Here is a 21,244-nt window from a genome sequence, read left to right as displayed (position 1 = left end):
CCTTCCTTTTTTTATATAAAAAAGAATAGAATTTTTTTTCGAAAGACCTAAAAGAATAGAATTCATTCCCAGTTGCCATCCGTTTGAGGTTGGAGCCATCACCCATCAGACACACTAGTGGCAAAGGCGTGGCCATGTGGTCCCGTTTTCTCGGACGCATTGGGCCTACATGCATAGACTGCGGGCATGCCGCATAGTGGAAGGATTAGGGAAGAAAATTAAACCATTCGTGAAGGCCTCAACTCCTCTCGTCCCGGGCGCGATCGTCTCTTCCGGCGGCGGCGATCACCGTCGACTACTCCTCAGCGCCAGCATTCAATCCTGCTCAGAGAAGGATAAGAGTCCGACCGACGCCGAACCATGGTAAATCCACCGCCTCAATCCTGTTCGAAATGCATGCGTCCTTGTTTTTTATGTCCTTGCGCTTGTGTTCTTGAGGATCAATTCCGTCCATCCACGACCATGAACGATTGTCCATGGATGGCTTCCTGATCATCCCGGAGATCTGTAGCTCATGCCGATTCAGTTTTCGGGAACGCGCGGGGCGACGAGGAGTGGAGGCTATGTTCAAAAAAAAAAGACGAGGAGTGGAGGCATTTCTGAAGCCCCGCGGCGCGCGCGCGCTTGATCTCATCTCACGCGCACCAAGCTTGGGAGGCCGGACATGGCGGCTTGACGTATACCATGTCACCTCGGACTGCGGCAACCGGCGGTCGCTCCCGGCCTTCCCATCCCTGGGCCTGGGCACCGCGGGCTCGCGACGCGCCGGCACCGTTGCGGGAGCATCTCCAGATGGGCTAGAGCCGTGCCGGTGCGCATGGGGGCTGTGCTCGAGGGCGATGCACGGCGGCAGGGAGCTACGGAGGCTCGCCGGCGGCGCGGTATCGCTGGACTGGAATATTTGCAAAATACCCCCTAGATTGGATCGCGATTAATAATCCCGATCCGAATATTTACATAAAACATCCTGGATTATCCGAATATTTACATTTGGTTTGGTCGGCAGGCTCTCTCGCCCGTTAGTTCCTCGTCCCGCCCGACCGCCGCCGCCGCGCTCCCCGTCGGAACGGCGAGGCCTTGTGCCACCATTCTCCTGCTAAATCCGTAGCACCATCAAGCTCCACGTACGTGATACATCTCACCTGCAGCGAGGACCGGAAGGACGGAGGCGCACGAGCAGTTCGCCGCATCCGAGTGGAGGCAGCGAGCCACCGCGTGCTCTCGAGCTCACGCCGCCTGGTGGGCGACGAAGCTTGATCCGGGCCTATGCGGCTATGCCTGCTTGGGATTTGGAGATTGGGGAATTGGCCCCATATGTCCAGGAGCCAGGAAATCACACTTTTTTTGAAACTTGATCAGAGCTGAGAGCTGAACCTGGGAGCGAGATTGCGTTCGTAATGAGCTCGGGAGCCTGATCTCGAGTGTGGCTATCAGCTTATTAATTTCCTTTTTTTTTTTTGTCTTTTCTATGCTGGAACTAGAGAATTCCATGAAGCAACATAACACGTTTACCTTATTGTCAGATACATTTTGTGCTTCTCATCAGCAGGCAGGGGAAGGTGAGGCTGACAAAATGGTATACTCCATATCCACAGAAACAGAGATCCAAGGTATGAGTATGAGTATGCCAGCAGGTTTGCACTGCAGTTTATCATTGTTTTGGCTGGAACCTATCTTGCATTGTATGCATCCCATGGTGTGCAAGGACTCAACCACATGCATTTGCTTTCATTCAAAAGGTAATCAAAGAAATAAGTTCACTCGTACTGACGAGAGGCCCGAAGCTGTGCAATTTTGTTGACTGGCAAGGTTACAGAGTTGTGTACAAGAGGTGTGGAAGCCTTTTGAAATTTTGTTATGAAAATTTCATTCCTGACTGCTAGTAACCAGTAGAATGTGAAGTGCTTGAGAATATTTTCATGTGAATCATAACACTAATTCTTGATTGTATGATCTGTTACTGACTTACTGTAAATAATACAGATACGCTAGCCTTTACTTCTGCATGTGCATTGATCCTGCTGACAACGAACTGGAAACTCTTCAAATCATCCATCACTATGTTGAGATATTGGACCGGTACTTTGGCAATGTAAGATCTCCAATATCTCTTGCTTACATTCCCAGTTCCGAGACTCATTTACCTTATGGCTGGTATCTTTGTGTCATATTGCAGGTCTGTGAGCTAGACCTGATATTCAATTTTCATAAGGTGTGAGTCTGATATGTTTACGAATATCTATCTCTGCTGAACAAGTTTGCTAAAATGGCAACGCATTTCAACCTTTTTTTATTTATTTGCAGGCCTACTTTATATTGGATGAGATTTTGATTGCTGGTGAACTCCAAGAATCAAACAAGAAAGCGGTTTTGCGCCTAGTTACTACACAGGTAGGTTATATATTTTATCTTGAATTCGCAAGAGAATTGAGTATAACTATGTAAGCTAATGTATGGACTGGAGTGATATATCTCTACAAATGAGTCAAAAACTCAAAACAATGAGGATTTCTAACTGCAGATATTACCCTGAATTATTTTCTCTCTCCTTTTCTATTACTGTGCCTTGCCTTCGATGACACAACCATCATGTGGATTCACTAGAGACAAACTTTTAGAACATGCTTATGATAGTCCATATACCAGTTGAACTGTTTGAATTTCTTGGCAGTACAATGAAAAGGCTAAGCCAGCATGCATATTCATGTGCTCATGTGAAATGCACTACTGGGTGCCACTAAGGATTGGGGTGATTGTCTATCATGGCGTGGTGGAATAAGCGTGTGTTTTTGCAGGACGCTTTGGTGGAAGCCGCAAAGGAGGAGGCAAGCTCATTGAGCAACATAATTGCACAGGCTACCAAGTAGAGCACTTATGTCTTGTACAATCATTACCCACACCTCAGAGCATGATAGTAACTTAATCAGTACCATACGGCAACAGCTTTCACTCTCAACTTTTCCTTGCAGTTTACCTCTGTTACATTTATGTAGTTTGGTCAGAGATCTGTCCTGTCTACCTTTTCCTTTTATTTATTTTGTGTTTTTGCCCCCACCTGTTTCAAGGAAATGACAATACCAAGACCTGTATAATCCAATAAAGTAATGCAGTAATTTTGTTATCCAATTCTATATGGTCCCTGTTCACCTAGTTACCCAATTCTATCATCTATGGACATTATTCAGATCTTTTTTCAGTATCCTGGTAAGATATCTTCTTTCGCAGATTCCTTTTTGCACACATTTTTATTTCAGTTTGGCTTGATCTGGGCTTCTGGCAAATCAAAAGAGGAACACCATCAGCATGATCCTTCTTTGCATCATGGGCTATTCACCCATCAAAAGTTCCTTAGTCCTTACCCAAAAAAGTGTTCAATTCAATTTGGTTTTGCTTGGATCCGCGCCAAGTGTCACCTAAACAAGAGTTGAACACTCGACCACAGCCCTGTCGATGCAACTCACGCCCAATGCCCTAAAACTAGTAAGTTCAGATCAGTTAGTATAATTTCAAATGTTACAGAGATTTTTTTTTGCCTTGCTCCTTTATGCCAAAATTAGGTGAAGTGCAACCCAAGCATGCAGGGGGGAAGCAAAACATTCCCCAAAGCTGCAACAAGAGTCAACAAGAAAACAATCCCGATCCGTCCGCCACCGCCACCACTGTATCTCCTCCGACGGCGACCCGGTACCAGGTCGGCACCATCCCGGCCGTCCAACGGCTCCCGTCGACGGCCGGGGACGAGGCGATCTCGGCGGCATCCCTAGCTCGCAGGACTCGTTCTCTCTCTCCCCCCGTGACGGGTCAACACGTACGCGGGCCACCACTCGCCTACCAACAAACGAGATGAGCAACGAGGAGGCTCTGGCTCTCGCCCTTTCTTTCTCTCTCTAGAGCACTACGCGTTCTCTTTCTTCTCTCTCCTCTGGATGGAGAGCACTCAGCTCTGCTCGGAGAGCTTCACTTTCTCTCTCCTCAGAGCCTTTCCTCTCGTTTATTTATTCCTTCTCCCCGGCCGGCTCTCACTCATCGCCCATCTCTCATCCATCAATCCTCTTCGGCTTCTCTCTATCTTCCAGTCCAAGTCCTAGGAATAACACAGCGCAACAACTCGCACCACCACCACTACCAGCTGCGCAGTAGCTAGCTACCAGCTGCTCGCTCACGCTCAGTGCTGCGGCTTGGTTTGGGCAGCTCGGTGCGCCTCTTCGATCTGCCCCTCGAGGAGGCGTGAGGGCGTCGCAAGAACGAAGCGGCGCGCGGCACCCTGCTGCGCACGATCGATCGAGCACGCATGTTCCCGGCGGCCGAGGTGTCGGCGCTCGCCGGCGCGGCGGGGCGGCAGGGCGAGCGGGGCGTGCTGCCGATGCTGCCGCCCTTCTTCATGGGCTCCATCTGGCCCGCGGCCGCCGACGGCGCTGCAGGCGCCGCCGACTCCGAGGAGGACGAGGCCGCGGCGGCGGCTGCGGCGGCCGCCGCCCACGACCGCGCGCTCGCCGCGTCGCGCAACCACCGCGAGGCCGAGAAGCGCCGGCGCGAGCGGATCAAGTCGCACCTCGACCGCCTCCGCAACGTCCTCTCCTGCGACCCCAAGGCACGGCACGGACACACTCCTCTTGAATCTCCCTGTTGCTCAGCTCTACTGTGGGGAAAAATAAGACTCTTTCTTAAAAACAAACTCTTATTATTGCCTTGAATATCTTTCTGCAAGAAATACAGGCCGTGCATGAGGCTAATCTCATGATGATTTCTCAGCGAGAAATCGAATTGGCATCTAGCTTGCAGCAGCTAGAAGCTGCTGTCCAGCCATAGCCAGGACGTACACGAGCACCTAATGGTGTGATTAAAGCTGGGATTGGGAAAGTAGAATGGAGCCTTTCCTATTCCTACGACACGAGGCTAGGCTAGGGCTCTTTCTTTTACTTTGATAGTTCCTCTTCATGATTTTGATTGGAGCATGCTTCTTCTTCTTCTTCTTCTTTCTTTACCAAGCACCATGCATGTTTCCTATTTTCACTTGCACAGACTTTGCATATGATCATGCATATTCATTGATCCGTGGCTAAACCAATAATCTAGGGTTCGTGCTTTGATCTAGCTCGCCTAGTTGTGGCAAGAAGTTAGGTTCACTTTGCTGATGGGGTTTGGTTGCCTTGCTTGTTGTGTGTCCAGATAGACAAGGCGTCGCTGCTGGCGAAGGCGGTGGAGAGGGTGCGGGACCTGAAGCAGCGGGTGGCCGGCGTCGGGGAGGCGGCGCCGGCGCACCTGTTCCCGACGGAGCACGACGAGATCGTGGTGCTCGCGTCGGGCGGCGGCGCCGTGTTCGAGGCCTCGGTCTGCTGCGACGACCGCTCCGATCTCCTCCCGGAGCTCATCGAGACGCTGCGCGCGCTCCGCCTCCGCACGCTCCGCGCCGAGATGGCCACCCTCGGCGGCCGCGTCCGCAACGTGCTCGTCCTGGCGCGCGACGCCGACGGGGGCGGCGTTCCGGGAGACGATGACGGGTATGGCGGCCGCACTGACTCGGCGGACTCCACTGAGAGCAACGGCGGCGGCGGCGACTTCATCAAGGAGGCCCTGAGGGCTCTTGTGGAGAGGCCGGGAGCTGGAGGCGGCGACCGGCCAAAGAGGCGACGTGTCTCGGACACGAACATGCAAGCGGCAGCCTAGCACGCCGGCGGCCGCGCCGGCCGGTCGGCTGATGATCATTCGGCCATATAGCTCGATCAAATAGCTAATTGCGTGCATGATCATGTCATGGTACTAGCTAGCTAGCTCCATCTATCTCAATGTTTAGTTTTGTGTGCTGCTTGTGCTAATATAATGAGTTGCTAGGTCTCTTCTCCACATGCATGCATGGCTCTTCTTGAGATGCCATTAGCCCATTAGGAAGAAAAGTATACTAGTATGGTGGTACTGCTAGGGTTTGCTTGAGCTTGAATCAATGTTGTTCCAAAGCCATTGCAAACCCAGCCCTTGAATAACAAGAGTCAGGCAGAAGGCAGCACAAATGCAAAGCTGCAGGACTTGTTACCCAACTAGCTTATTAGTTATATATTAAGCACAATAATATAATATATATTTCAATATTGGAAGCTTAATAATAAGATCACAAGTTTTTTTTTCCATTCACTAGCGAGTTCAAGCAACATCTGTGCATGTCCATTTTTGCATTCTCTGGATCATCAGGTTGTGCAGCTATATATCCAAGCATGACAAAAGTACCTGTTCATCATTCAAGATGTTTGTACGAAATGCATACAAAGCTCTAGCCTCTAGATAGCTTCATGCCTTGCTACTCTTGTGACTGGAACACTGGAACTTGGAATGGATGATCTGGTGTGCATGTCATGTCTGAATGGTGAAGATATGGGAGCTAGGAGCCAGGAGCAGCCAATGATTGCTTGTGGGTGCAGGGCACAGTGAAGCATGCAGTGAGGTCTCATGACACATGAATGCATTCATGCATATGTAGCCTTGCATGCTAATGCATGCTACTAGGAGATGGATGATGTGGAGGAGTTAGTTGTATATATATGCTAGCTGCCACTGTGTCTGTGTGTGTCTGGGGAAAGGGGGAAATTGAAGGTGGTGAGCTTTTGTTTCTTGCTGGTTTCCTTTTGTAACCTTGCATTCCATTGTGTTGCTCCTCTTTGTTGCATTATTGCTTTTGGAGATGGAGGAGGAGATCTCCATGTCAGGCTATGCATGGCTACGGCTCTCATATGGTCGTCGACTCGTCGTCGTGTCTGGCCCTCTCGCTGAGGCAAAAGCTAGCAAAAGGCCAGGATGGCACTTGGTGGGGACAAAAGGAGGTTGTAACCGATCAGCTTTGAACAAGGGCACTGCTGAGACGAGCTCTCTGCCCACACTAGCTAGCTGGTTGCTGCGGCTTGCAATGGCAACCCCTTCCTCGTTCTCACATGTCACATGCATATCCGATCCATTGCAGTGTCTTGCACTCCTGTCTACTTGTTGTGTTCAGGACATTAGCTTATTAGTATAACACACACTTATTAGCCACTGGTAAGTATACAATTAATGCAGCTAGCTTGGTTATTAACTTATTATAGAAGAACAAAATGAGTTGAAACCAAATTTTTGCCTTGAAGCCATATATCGAAAAGGATCACCATGCACGATCATACTAGAATATATTTTTTTTTTGTAGTTTCAGTACTCAGTAGCTGGCTACAATAATCAATAAAATGTGTATGTATCCTCATGAGGACTGCAGGCACTCACAAGAAAACATACAGAAAGGCTGCGGCATCTGCCAATATAGTACCAGCATGTTGCTAGTTCCAATCTTCTCAGAGCAGAGCAGGAGCACAGGCTTCTACATCGAGAGATATATTCTACTACTAGCGAGCGAGCAAAATAAATAAAAAAGAAAAGCTCGGTGTCTGTCTGCACGACACTGTCAGGGACCAGGGCATGCAGGGCAGAAGTTTTCATGATTTGATCCGACCTCCCAACAGAGAACGGAATGCATGCTCAGCAGTGAATAATGTTATAGTAATATAAATTGGGCTATAAATTTATACTATAAAAATTGAAATAATTGAAAACAATTCTCACCAAAGGGGACCACCCTTACCCCTCACAGATGGCCCCACACCGCAGGACCCAAGATGGTGGATAGATGAAAACAATTATTTCTAAAATGTTTCCACTAAAAAACTCAATTTTTCTCACCGTAACTCTCCTATGCACCCACCGTATATAGAGAATCTTAAAATCTCTCTCTTGCGTGCACGGTGATTAGTCCCAATCCCAATCCCATGCGCTGCTTGATCTAGGACTACGAGAGGCAATGGGTTGCTAGGGCCTGCTTGCTTCGACCAAAACAGCGAGTAGCATCACCGCGACATCAACGACGCTCTCGAGCACTACGTGGCAGCCAGCCCGACATCAGCTGCGTTGCCTCGGAGGGCGTCCTCGCCGCGCGCCACGACCTCCGCCTCGATCGGCTATCACGCCAAGAAATTACAACACACCCTCACGCCGGCAGTGCGCCCGGCGGCAGGATCACCATCGCCGCCGTTTAAAAGGTCGCAGTGCCGAGTCGCCGGATCGGCGACCACGCCAAGCGATTGCGCCACAGCCTCACGCCGGCAGGGCGCTCGACGGCACGATCACCATCACCGCCCACCGAGTTCGGCACCGTCTGGGAGGCGTGCAGCTGTACGTGCCCAAGGGCCGCTGGCTCACCGGCAGCTTCAACCTCAACAGCCACCTCACCCTTTACCTGGAGAAGGGCGTCGTCATCATTGGCTCAGTGGTAATGCACTGGGGTATTGGCTTGCTTGAATTCCTTGTCACATGTTGTTACAGCAGTAGTAGTATATATTCTTCTTACGTTAGAATTAGGAGTGCCAAGGTGTGCGCGCAATTACTTTTAGTAGTACATTATTATCTTTTTTCTTGCATGTTTCGTCTCTGACTCCCATAATTGATCCATGACTCTATAATTCTTTTATGAGCTTATGCAATGCAATTGTAAAATGAATTCATCTAAAATATAGGTTGCACGACATCATCTATATCTTAGCGCATTTATGTCTTATTGCTAAATAAGTGAGATTAATCCCAAATTTTATCTAACAAAAAATGAGTTGATATTTATTATAGACATGTTTGTGTATAACTCATTATCTAAGAAATAAGGCTAATCATTGCATAGGACATCTGCTATGTAATTAGCTTTTATCCTGCAAAAGATATCTTTTGAACAATTATTTGTAGTTCACTATTTCAGTGAGGTCCCATGGCTTATGATAATCAATATTCATCCTTTTTTCAGAGCTAGAAACCTTTGATCCTAATGGCTCATCAAGTTTCACTTGGAGATGTGACAAATGTAATCAACCATGAGAATGATCTCAGGCATAAGAGGCCAAGAGCGGGGTCAACAGAAACATCATTAGTTGAAGGAAGAAATGTTGCTGCTGGCGACCATGGTATAATCATGATTTGAATAAAAATTATTTATATAACTCGGGGAGGTAGATACCAACATTAGGTATGGTCTGACCCTACGCCTTGTTAATTGTCATCGCAAAACTCAACCGGATGTTTAAGAGGTAGATACCAACATTAGGTATGGTCTGACACTTCCGTTCAACTATAAGAGGAAGCAGTTTCCCATCTGGTTGAGTTTTGCGATGACAATTAACAAGGCGCAGGATCAAACCATACCTAATGTTGGTATCTACCTCCCCGAGCCTGTGTTTTCACATGGACAGTTGTATGTGATGCTGTCAAGAGGTGTATCTCGTGAGAGTACGTGGGTTCTTGCAAAGAGAAACATGAACATCGATCCTACCGGGAAGAGTACGAAGAATATTGTATATAGAGATGTCTTGGAACCATGAGGTGTGTATATGCAACAACTTTATATAACCGTCGGATGTAGTAATATTCATTTATAGAATCATATAGTCATGTGCTTTCATTCTCTTCTAAACATATATATTGTTCCTGCAGGTAACAGACTTGGCAATTATGACCTCACAGACTTGGTGTTGTTGGGCGTTGTAGTAGTCGTATATATAAGATTATGACGTCGCTATGTTTTTAATAAAGAAAAATTAGTTGTTTTACCAGAATTTACTTTGTTATATCAATTTCTACATGTAATATTTTTAAATATAATTGTTCTTTAAACGTGCCTGTGGCACGTGTATATCCACTAGTTAAACAAAAAATAAACGAATATATTAATGTGCTTAAAATTCTGTCTCTCTTGCATGCATGGAGATGGATCTATCTGTGAGTGACTTGTGTGGTAGTACATGTTGCTGTCTGTAATCCGATCCAATGCTATCTCTGACTTTTTTTTGGAGGGCATGCAGACAGCGTTGGTTACACGGTGCGTGTATCTTAAGATCCCGCGTATATTTCGCACTAGTAGTCCAACTGAAAAATATCCAAACCGTTGATGTGACTTACGGCAAGTAGCTGGAATAAAATCCTCATGATGATGATATTTTTTAGAGAAAAAAGGCACTCTTCTAAAGCTAGCAAGTGGTAATAGCATCAGTTGGAGTTCAAGTCAAATCCTTTGCACATTTGACTCAGCAGCTAGTTGGACATCAGTGGATGCCGTAGCTAACTATATATACATGTATAGCATGGGTAGTGATTGGTCACTAATAACTCCGATCAGATCAATAATTAAACAACAATAAGCTAGATAGTTTATGCTAGAGAAATGACATTGTTATATACATTGTGAACCGTATCCTTTTGTACAGATGTCGAGTATATATATGGTGCCTAGTTCTTCATAAAAGTTAGAGGACGACTGCCTAGGATGAAACCTGCAGGGTTTTAAGCAGTTCACGATACTTAGAGGTTCGGTACTCCTCAACCTTAAATTGAAAAATGCATGGGGAGAATCCCCCCCCCCACCCCCGAATGAAAGTTATTCTTATATATTGATTTGATGTGATTGGAATTCTTTTTTAATTAATTACTCACACTCACAACGCACGCACACTCACCCTCTATGAATAATGCACGTACGCAAAATCGATCTACTCCTATGAGCATCTTCGAAAACTGAGCAGACAAATTTTTGAGATTGATGAAGTCAACATAGGCACCTCGCCGTCGACCGTCGCCTACCACTAAAACCACAATACCGTTAAATCTTAGAATAATCGCTCCCTGAGGAGACGAACCAAGAACCTGAGGTGCTACTGAGGCTCTTGTAACCACTAGTCTACAGACTCTTTTCGCATGTGGCCCGAATTCTAGCACGGTGCAATTTATGTTTATTATTGGTTAGCAACGTCTATATCTACAACCTATTTCCTTCTCCAACAGGGAATCCATGCTATAGCTACTTCAAGAGTTCAAATACTGTATGCGTGGTATCGATCAGCTGCCAATAATCGATCGGGTCACACGTTATTGTCTTTTTGTGGCATGCATGCTCTCCAGGCCTTTTGCTAGTAGCTTGGCCCTGGCGGCCGATCCATCAAGCTTATTTGGCACGTACTTGCTGTCACACACACACACACACACACACACACACACAAACTCCCCAGGATGCAACAAGTGATCGCTCGATCACTAGTTCTGCTGTGTGGTCATCATACTATATGGCTATTGTGTGAATGGAGTCATGCAACATGGACCATCGTCTAGTACTTGATCAGGGTATGGTAACCACTAACCACACCAAACAAGCAACTACTAGCACTTTCAACTTCAGAACAATGGGCATGCATGTGAGCTTGTCTTGCAAATGGGATAGTGGATATGAGCTAGAGAGCTCGATCGACTGATGGTAAGAAGGGCATGCATGCAGAGAGATCAATCGATGGAGTTGTTGGATTGGGCGGCCGCGTAGGTACAAAGGAAGCGTGCGGGGAAGGAGATCGAGTAGACAGGCCTACCATGGCGAGGGCCGGCCTCACCCTCGCCATCGCCCGGGGGACCATGCTGCATCTCTCTCTCTCTCTCTCTCTCTCTCTCTCTCTCTCTCTCTCTCTCTCTCTCTCTCTCGTACAGTATTTCGGTCGCGTGTGTGTGTGGTTCGTGCGGCCGGCTGCTCCGATCTGCAGTTTGGTGATCCCTATACTATACGCGCACGCCTAACGACGCCCTTCATTTCATGTGCCCGTTGTAGCATGGAATGTACCAGCAGCTCCGCTCACATCCGTGAAACGGCAATGCGTGTAGCAGCATGGATGCACAGTGAAGAATGAATGAAGGTCACACAGGCTAGGCCAGGCAGGCTTCTTCCTTATTACAGCTCCTCTCTCTCTCTCTCTATCCTCATGTAGGAGCAAACATGATGAGTTCATTTTTATTATCTACTCCTCCAGAATAAATAGTTAAATACTGGACAGAACACATGCATATATAGATAGAACCGTACCTCCATGGGCCTTTCCCCTATCCCTCTCTCTCTCTGCAGGTAGTGCCAATGAATGTGTGCGGGAGAGAGAGAGAGAGAGAGAGAGAGAGAGAGAGAGAGAGAGAGAGAGGCGGAAGGTGTACATGTAGAGGATCCGGGGCACGCGTGCTGTGGGCTGTGTCAGCAATGCAAGGAGAGGGAGAGGGGGGCCGCTGGCAATCATTCCCTTTGCCCAACCAACAAGCGGAGCGCCGCTCTGTCTCTTTCCTCCATCGCTGTCGTCGTCGTCTTCAACCCACCGTACCCATGGCCGGGCCTGTACGTGCTGGGCTACCTCCGATCTGACGATCCATCGATTGCCCACACACGTGACGCTCATGCCGTGTCATTCCCCCAACCTGTCCTGCCCACCTCATGCGTGCATCAACCGGTATACCACGTAGTACTAGCTAGCTGCTCTCTCTGCCTCTTTCTCTCTCTAGTAGCTAGCTAGCTTTCTCTCTCTAATCAGTAGTGAAGTGGTAGTAATCACACGGCCTGCTGCCTAGCCTCCATCCAATTAACCACTTTGCCGCTTTCTTTTCTTGCCCCCTTCCATTCCTTTTGCCCGTGTTCACCTTTCACACGCCACAATTTGCAGCTACGCAAAGGCCTCTAGCTTTCCAAATGATGCATGAGCTGATGATATATAAGTTGTTCTCCATCCATCTCTTAGCTTCTTGCCACCCCTCCTTGGGAAACTAGCTAAAAGCCATCTTTTCTCCTACTGAACTTTTGCTACAACTAGTGCTAGTGCGCAGGTCAAAGCGCACATGGCTATATGCCAGAGGCACAGCTTATTAACACTAACCCTGAACTAGAAATAAAAACTGCCAATGATGAACATGACTCTCCGAGACAGTATGTGGAATTTCTGTGGCAATAAAGTCCTGAGATAAGTGATTAGTTGTTTGGTTAGTTGCCCCCCAGAGGTTTAGTGTGCTTTTGGTGCAGAGAGTTGTTAGACGGAGCACCACCGTCTGTTTTCTTTTTTGAGTTGTTGGTTGTTATTTTTCCTTTTCTAATAAAAATTCGGCAAATCTCTTGCCGTCCGTTCAAAAAAAAAGTCATGAGATAAGTATTGTCTTAATTCCAGTTCGGCAATGAGAATCGGTCCTACATACACTGCATTTTCTTAAATTGGTTTCTCAAAAATGAAAATATTCAAACATTCACTCTTCTCTTAAAAAATTACGAAAACGGATACAAATTTTATCAAACTAATTTGATCAAGATGTAAATTTTCTAACATTCACTGGTAGTCAAAGATTTGAATTGGCAATCAATGTATCTTTAAGGCTTGCTCCAACCATTCCCCCCATCCAACTCCCCCCAAACGTACTATTTACTATATTTTACTACTTCCCTCCAAAAGATTCATCCCCCTATAACTCCTTCTCTCCAACCATTCCCCCCATATCTATTCCCTTTATATACTATCACTCATTAACTAACTATTTATTTAACGTTTTTGAATTTTAAAAAAAATCATACAGTATTTGTACTGTCATAATACGCATTATCATCATGTTACGGGACTCAAACGGGATTAATATCGCAAAGAAATGGTGTGATTAGAGATATATGGGGAGTTGGAACTCACCTTATATGTGGGGGGAGTTTCAACTCCCCCTGTACATAGGGGGAGCTATAGGGGGAACTGTTGGATCGGATTTCCCCTATAGCTCCCCCGATATGGGGTGGGGGGAGGGATGGGGGCACCGTTGGAGGTCGCCTTATGGGATTGCATTTGCATCCACTGCGCCGCCGTCTAGCTAGCTTAGCTAGCATATGGTGGGAACGAACAGGCAGGCAGCCGGCAGTGTGGTGTGCGGGAGTTACTCAATTACTCTGGGATGAAAGTGAAAAGGCGCGGCAATAAGTACGGTGGCTTTTGACATGCGCGCTTGAGAGGCCATGATTAACCGTGTGAGATGGGCGATCATGGGCGGAGGGCAAAAGATGGGGCAAAAGAGCAGGGTCAGAGAATGCTGGCTAGCTATGCTCTGAGACTCGGAGAGGGATGAAAAGACGAGAAACCAGCCGGCCGAGATCAGAGGAATGAGAATTCTAAGCACTAGGGAGTGTGCATAGGTTCTATCTGGACCGTAGAAAGAGAGTTTTGAGATCCGAGCCTGCTGCCTGCCTGGCATGGTCTATTATACTAATGGTAAAGGCTGCGGTACCGTATAGTATACGGTGTATACGGAAGGTTGGGCTGTAGTCTTGCCTCGATATGCGAGTATGAGTACAGAATATTAAATCATTGAATCGATTCCTGTCCATCCTTAAGAAGGCGTACATCATTCAAAAAAGTTTGAATCAGTTCCAAACATGAGCTTGCTGTCCGGCCCTCCCGTCCTAACCTCCCTCTCCTACTAGCACAGGCACTCCTAGTATCCGCCGCCATTGAGCGAAGCTTCGCCGCCGGCGAGGGATCCGCCGCCATTGAGCGCAGGTTCGTCGCCGGCGAGGGGTCCGCCGCGGAGCTAGCGACTGCAACACTTGAAGAACGCGGGATGGTGTGTTCGCGGCCGGGTGGTGGTTCTGTTCTTCCAATCCGTTCCAGCATGGATTTGGAAGCTACCCGCCGCGAGGTTGAGGAAGCACTTCAGGGTTGCAGCAACTTTGGGAAGAGTACTCAAGAAGGCTCTGCAAGGGATGCGAGGTATGATATGCTAGCGCTAGTGAATAGTAACAACTTTGACTGTTAATTACGGTGTCAAATAAAGTCAGTTTATAAAACCAACTTCAGAACCCCCGCGCTAGTGACCCTGAAGAATCTAATGAGGTCTTCAACCGCGCGATTAGAGAATGATTACTGTAGCATCACTGTAGCTAATCATCGATTAATTACTGTCATTAGATTCGTCGCGAAAAGTTACACTCATCCCTAAAAAGATTTTGCAAACAGACTTCATTCAGCCCTTCATGCGGGAGAGATTCTCCTCTAGCACTAGGATCCTAGCGCGCTGCCAAACAAGGCCAGTGTCGCATGATGCATTTGTGTGTTTCTTGAATTGTTGCTTTGTTTCTTTCGTGGATTTCGACATACATGTATCAAGATGCGGGGTTTGATATTTTGGTGTGCAGTGCAAAGGGTCGAGACGGGTACATTGGTTCCAGGGGCAAGATGTCTTTTGATCTGAATAAAAGAGATACGGCCTTGAAATCCGATGACAGCAGGTGTTTTTTCTTTTCAGTTTTTTTTTTAAAAAACGAATCTATTTTTGCCATGCATGCTAGATTATCTTGAACAAAAAGGAAAACAGCCTGCAGTTTTTTTTTTGCGTTCTGCTCGTAATGTTACATTTAGAAGCAGGTGGGGGAGGTATTTTGATGCAAAAAGGGGTTATTTTGTTTGTGGGGAATGCGTCCCGAACAGGAGTAATGGCCGTGTTTGGTTCATGCTAGATTTCTAGCACCAATGAATAGTAAATAACTTTGACCGTTAATTATTGTGTCAAACAAAGTCAGTTTACAAAACCAACTTCAAAAACCCCGCGCTAGTGACCTTGAAGAGTCTAATGAGGCTTTTGACCGCGTGATTAGATGATGGTAACTGTAGCATCACTGTAGTAAATCATCGATTAATTACCGTCATTAGATTCGTCGCGAAAAGTTACACCCATCCCTAAAAAAGTTTTGCAATTTGACTTCATTTAGTGCTTTATGCATGCGAGATTCTTTTTTCGGAAAGTGTGCGTGCTAGAAAACTAGCATTGCCAAACAAGGCCAGTGTACAACGGGACCACGGAGGTAGTGCAGACACTTCTATGAGGTACAGCTCAGTTTGCATGTGTACATGACGTCACTTCCGGAAACCCGAACATTGCCGAGTGCCAAGGGGTTTGCCGAGTACAATTTTTCGGGCACTTGGCAAACAATCTATTTGCCAAGTGCCATCGAGAAAACACTCGGAAAAAATGGCACTCGGCAAACAAGGGAGTGCCTAGAGGTTGGCACTCGGCAAAGAGGTGTTTGCCGAGTGCTAAGGGGTGGGCACTCGGCAAACATCCCATTTCTGAATTTTCTAAAAATTTTAAGAATAGCAAACAAAGTCTAAAAATTATGAGATTTGGCAAGATGTCATAATATCATATGTGTAGGTTGTGAGAAAAAGTTGAGGAGGTTTCGCACACTTTTTACGTGCTTACAAACCGATACATCTCCGAAGAAAAATCATAGAGTTGAGAATGATCCGATAAGAATTGGAGTCAAATTGATGGTCGAATTGTTGTTTGAGTTCAAAATTTTTTGTATAGGCAATAGATAACATAGATTGCATAACGTGAAATTTTGGTAATTTTTCAAGTCCATTTGGTATTTTTAATTTTTTTTACTTAATTATTTTTCGAGTGTATTTTATTGGCACTCGGCAAAAAGAGGTTTTGCCGAGTGCCATAAAAATACACTCGGCAAAACGTCTCGGATGAATTTTGAATTAGAATTTTTGGAGTATTTCAAATGACCTCGGATGAAGAAACTCACAACAGCAAAGTTGTAGATCTCGAAAAGTTAAGAAACTTTGTAGTTCACAACTTTTTTTATTTGAATGCATTTAGGATTTCAAATATGTGTTTGAATTTCTCAAATTTGAAATTCAAATTTTGCAAACGACATCGGATCAAAAAACTTACAACATCAAAGTTGTAGATCTCGAAAAGTTATGGAACTTTGTAGTTCAAAAGTTTTTTATTTGAATACGTTTAGGGCCTCAAACAAGCAATTTTATCTCGAATTAGTATAATATGTGGAGAATCAAAACAGAATCTAGACATATGTAATACATGGTTGGAGTGGTAGAGGTGGCTACACGCGAAGCAAGAGGTCACGGGTTCGAATCAAGGCAGCCGCGTAGCGCGCGATTTAACGCGAAATAATAGCGAGACTTGGGATTTGGGACATTGGATGATTGGTGTGATTACCGGGTGAAAATAAAATATTTTGCTATTTTTAAACGCTGTTTTTCTAATCTGGTTTCGAAAAGTTTGCCGAGTGCTTTTTATACTCGGCAAAGACTTTGCCGAGTGCCCGAAAAAAGACACTCGGCAAAGGTGACTTCGCCGTCACTTTTTTTACCGAGTGCGGTTTGCCAAGTGCCACACTCGGCAAACCCTTTGCCGAGTGTAAAAGGGCCTTTGCCGAGTGTATTCGACACTCGGCAAACAAGGCCAGTCCGGTAGTGCGTTAAATATGTTGTGAAGGATATTTATTCGACATACACCCCGTTCGCCAGGCTGGAGCTGGAGGCTGGAGCTGGAGTTGTGTGAGAGAAAAACACTGTTGCCTGGCTGGTGGCTGGAGGCTGGAGCTAGAGTTGTATGAGTGAGAAATACTGCAGAGGCTGGAGCAGCCTCCACCAGCCGAACGGGGTGATAATTAACGGTTTTATCTGTGCAGCTCTTTCAACAGATCCTTCCACCAGCGCCGTTTGGGAATCAGCAGACCAGTTTTATTCAGAGGTTTGGAGTGCCAGGACGAGCAGCTTATGAAGTAATCTACTAATCTGTTAGAAAAAGATTTAATTAATTATTTTCACATACATTTTATTAGGATAAAAAAATAATGGTTGAAATTCATGCAGTGCGGAAGGTGTCATTACTGAGTTTAGGATAATGTAGCTCCCATTCGTCATGCGGGTTGATCTCCCAGTCCCAACCAGTGTAAAAAGAGGCGGCACAACGGTACAGATTTTGAATTAGAAGCTTGTGGAAATGTTTATACAATTCGAACCGGTCGGACGAGTGTCCGGGGTCAAGGAAATAAGCTTCCATTGCACTAATATTGTAGAAGTACGAGCACCAGTACCCGTGGATGATGACAGGAATAACAAGCTGAGGAGACAGAGAGGTGCTGTCAGAAAAAATGAAAAACAAATTCGGCAAAAGATAAATGTACATGATTATAAACAAACTACCAACCCTACTAAAACAGTTGACGGCGAATTTACCATTGTACAGTGAGGAACACTGTATTCAGGAGCCGTGAATTGGTTGAAAACATTTTTGCAAGACTCAGGAGAAAAATATCCTAATGCCAACATCTGTTCAATTCAATGTAATCGTATTTAATATTTATTTAAAGTCAGCTTAGCACAGAATAACATAATTTATAGAAACTCTATGGAGAACTTAAATTTTACTTACGGCAAAGCTAGATTCGAAGAAATGCCTCCAACGAACTGGTGTGTCGTTGCGCTTATTAATAGCATCTAACTAATTGAACCTCCTTATGATCACATCAATAACGTCATGATCAAGCACCTTGGATCCAAACAGATTTTCAGTGAGTTCTGTGCTAGTGAGCGCAAGATAGCGTGGTACTCCCTCTATTCAGTTTTGATTGATATATTTCCATATGGCACAATGACCAAGGGCACCACAAGTGTGCTTATCAATCTAATAAATGCAACAGACTTTTTTGTTGGTCCTCCAATAGTTTAACTGGAAACTCCTTGTAACTAGTGCTATTTATTGTCACAACCCATACCAATAGTAAATATAGCTATCATTTTTGAACATTTAAGTTTTTGAAATATAGCTATCAAAAGTGAATGGAGGGAGTATATAAGAGTAGTGGACAACCCATTTGTTCCTGTACCAGGAATGTACATCCTAGTACAGGAAAGAACATTCTAAAGTTGGGGCCTGCGGGTGAGTAAAAGAAATTTAAAAAACGACTACCATGCGTGTATAAAATGAGTTACTAACGTGTACTACGACCCCTAGATGTATAAAATATACACCGTGTTCGGCTGGAGGCTGGTGCCTCCAGCATTACAGTCAGTGGCGGAACCAGGATTGAGTCGAACCCCCGGGCCGAGTTTTAACTATAGACGTCCACAAACTCACAGTTCAAAAGATACATGAAAATATAAACGGAAAGATAGATACATACAAAAAGCGCCATCGCGAAGTAATATATTTATTCTTCTTCAACAATTGATCCAAGTCCTTCTTCAGCAATTGATCCAAATCTAAAGGTAGAAACTACTGCAAAATGAAAAAAAATTGGACCGAACCCCGGGCCATGGCCCGGGTGGCCCGGGGTGTGCATCCGCCCCTGATTACAGTGAATCCCTCTTATATCCCTCCAGCTCCGACCACCAGCCAGGTAACAGTATTTTTCTCTCACATCACTCCAGCTCCAGCCTCCCGAACACGGTGATAATGGTTCCTTTAAACAGCGCATGAGAAGACGAGAACTTAAGGCCATGTTTAATTCAAATGTAAAATTTTTTTGCGTTGTAATTTTACTAATTTGAAGTACTAAATGAAGTCTATTTACAAAATTTTTTGCACGGATGAGTTGTAAATCGCGAGACGAATCTAATGATGCTAATTAATCCATGATTAGTCAATAATTAGCGGATGGTTACTGTAGCATTATTGTTGCAAATCATGGATTAAGTAGGCTCATTAGATTCGTCTCGCGATTTACAGCCCATCTATGCAAAAAAATTTGTAAATAGATTTAATTTAGTACTCCATACATATATCGAAACATTCGATGTGATTTTTTTTCGTTTACGGGATTTATGGGAACTAAACATGTCCTGAATATTTGCATGGAACAGTACCCGTTTTAAAATAGACGGCGCGGCAGTCGATGGGCAATAAAAATCACAGAGCTCGAGGGGCGTCCTGTCCCGTTTCACGCTACCCGGCACAGCTTTTTTGCGGGTCAACCGGACGGGCTGGGTGGTGGGCAATACAGATACCGGATAAAATAAACAAAATACAGTCTGCATACGGTACAGGTGTCGCTTCCACAAACGTTGTACCGTTAGATGAGCGGTGGAGATAGAACGAGTCCGTGCTCGCTGGAGTAAATTCCGTTTTTCGAGATCAGAGTCTACCTGTGCAATGCTTCCGTGTCTCCTGTCCCCGATCCAGCAGTAAAAAAATTATACTCCCAGCAGGAGCAGGAGCAGCAGCCAGCAGTGTAAAGAACTGAAGAGGCAGTGCAAAAGCTAGGGATCTTTGCTGCCATCAGTCATGAGTGAATGACTGAATGGATGTCCAAAACCATAAAGCAGCTGGTCCTCGGATCGTGTGCGGCGCACCAGGCTGTGGCCGGTGGCTCACCACCATGCCCACGCATGGCTGTATACTTGTTGTATTACTATACACTGTCAGTGAGAGCCATACAATGTTGCAAAAAGGAAAAGATGAAAAAAAAGATCGAAAAGCCACTTTCCAACAGGACTGGATGATCTACAGATCCTTTTTTTCTCTGGAACACGATGGAAGTGTGAGATAGGGTGGAACGAGATGCCTTCTCAGGCTCTCAATACGTGTTAATAAAGGCTAGGAAGAGCCTCTAGCGTGGCACTTACAACTTGTACAAGAAGATACACTAGACTTGACTTGTAAGCCAAGATGTACAACAACTCTAGAGCCTATCCAATCTATCTATCCGAACCACCAGAATATACACATGGTATATGTGTTAACACCCCCTGTCAATCACAACTACTCCTGTAAGTTGAGATTGTGCCGAAATAAAGCTAATTGCCGAGCAGTGAGAGGTTTGGTAAACCCATCAGCTACCTGATCACCAGTGCTAATAAATCGAACATCCAATTGCTTCAAGTTAACTTGTTCACTGACAAAATTATAATCAATCTCAATATGTTTGGTTCGTGCATGAAACACCGGATTCTCAGACAAGTACTTTGCACCAATATTGTCACACCAAAGACATGCCGCTTTTGGATGTGAAATCCCCAATTCATCAAGTAACTTGTGGACCCACATTATTTCGGCTGTGGCATTTGCCATGGCCTTGTACTCAGCTTCAGTACTTGAACGAGAAACCGTAGCTTGTTTCCGTGCACTCCAGGAGATAAAATTGCTGCCAAGAAATATTGCAAAACCTCCTGTAGAGCGACGATCATCAGGGCATCCTGCCCAATCAGCATCAGAAAAAGCACTGACCAACAGAGACTTCGACGGGCCAATCTTCAAACCGACACTGATAGTACCCTTAACATATCTGATGATTCTTTTGACAGCCGTCCAATGCACAGTCATTGGTTTGTGAAGAAATTGACAAACCTTATTAACAGCAAAAGAAAAATCAAGTCTTGTTAAGGTGAGATACTGAAGTGCCCCAACTGCACTCCTGTATTGTGTAGAGTCCTCTGGCCCAAGCAATTCGCCCTCACAAACAGACAGCTTCTCTGTTGGAGAAAGAGGAGAGCTGATCGGTTTGCACAGCTGCATGCCGACTTTATCAAGAAGACTGGTGGCATACCGTTCTTGATTGAGCACCAAAGTCCCATGCGATCTCTTGACTTGAATACCTAGAAAATAGTGGAGATCACCAAGA

At 45.6% G+C, this 21,244-nt stretch overlaps 2 protein-coding genes and 1 long non-coding RNA gene across 3 annotated transcripts; all 3 read left to right on the top strand.

Moving 5' to 3' along the window:
- The first annotated feature begins 176 nt into the window (after positions 1-176).
- On the top strand, positions 177-3,073 carry LOC120649337 (AP-1 complex subunit sigma-1-like). The gene is made up of 7 exons (XM_039926111.1): positions 177-363; positions 1,524-1,610; positions 1,740-1,831; positions 1,984-2,092; positions 2,177-2,212; positions 2,305-2,391; positions 2,796-3,073. Exons 1-7 carry the CDS (start codon positions 361-363, stop codon positions 2,865-2,867), a joined length of 486 nt encoding a protein of 161 aa, XP_039782045.1. The 5' UTR covers positions 177-360; the 3' UTR covers positions 2,868-3,073.
- A 763-nt stretch (positions 3,074-3,836) lies between these two features.
- LOC120649335 (transcription factor bHLH106-like) lies at positions 3,837-6,124 on the top strand. The gene is made up of 2 exons (XM_039926110.1): positions 3,837-4,591; positions 5,170-6,124. The coding sequence occupies exons 1-2, from the start codon at positions 4,292-4,294 to the stop codon at positions 5,665-5,667; spliced, it is 798 nt and encodes a 265-aa protein (XP_039782044.1). The 5' UTR covers positions 3,837-4,291; the 3' UTR covers positions 5,668-6,124.
- Positions 6,125-15,647: 9,523 nt separating this feature from the next.
- Positions 15,648-18,324, top strand: LOC120649334. The gene is made up of 2 exons (XR_005665234.1): positions 15,648-17,404; positions 17,496-18,324. It is a non-coding gene; the product is annotated as an uncharacterized LOC120649334 (long non-coding RNA).
- The last annotated feature ends 2,920 nt before the right edge of the window (positions 18,325-21,244 follow it).

Source organism: Panicum virgatum, chromosome 9K (genome assembly GCF_016808335.1).
Source record: "Panicum virgatum strain AP13 chromosome 9K, P.virgatum_v5, whole genome shotgun sequence".
NCBI lineage: Eukaryota > Viridiplantae > Streptophyta > Magnoliopsida > Poales > Poaceae > Panicum > Panicum virgatum.
This window is presented reverse-complemented; position numbering and strand designations above follow the sequence as displayed.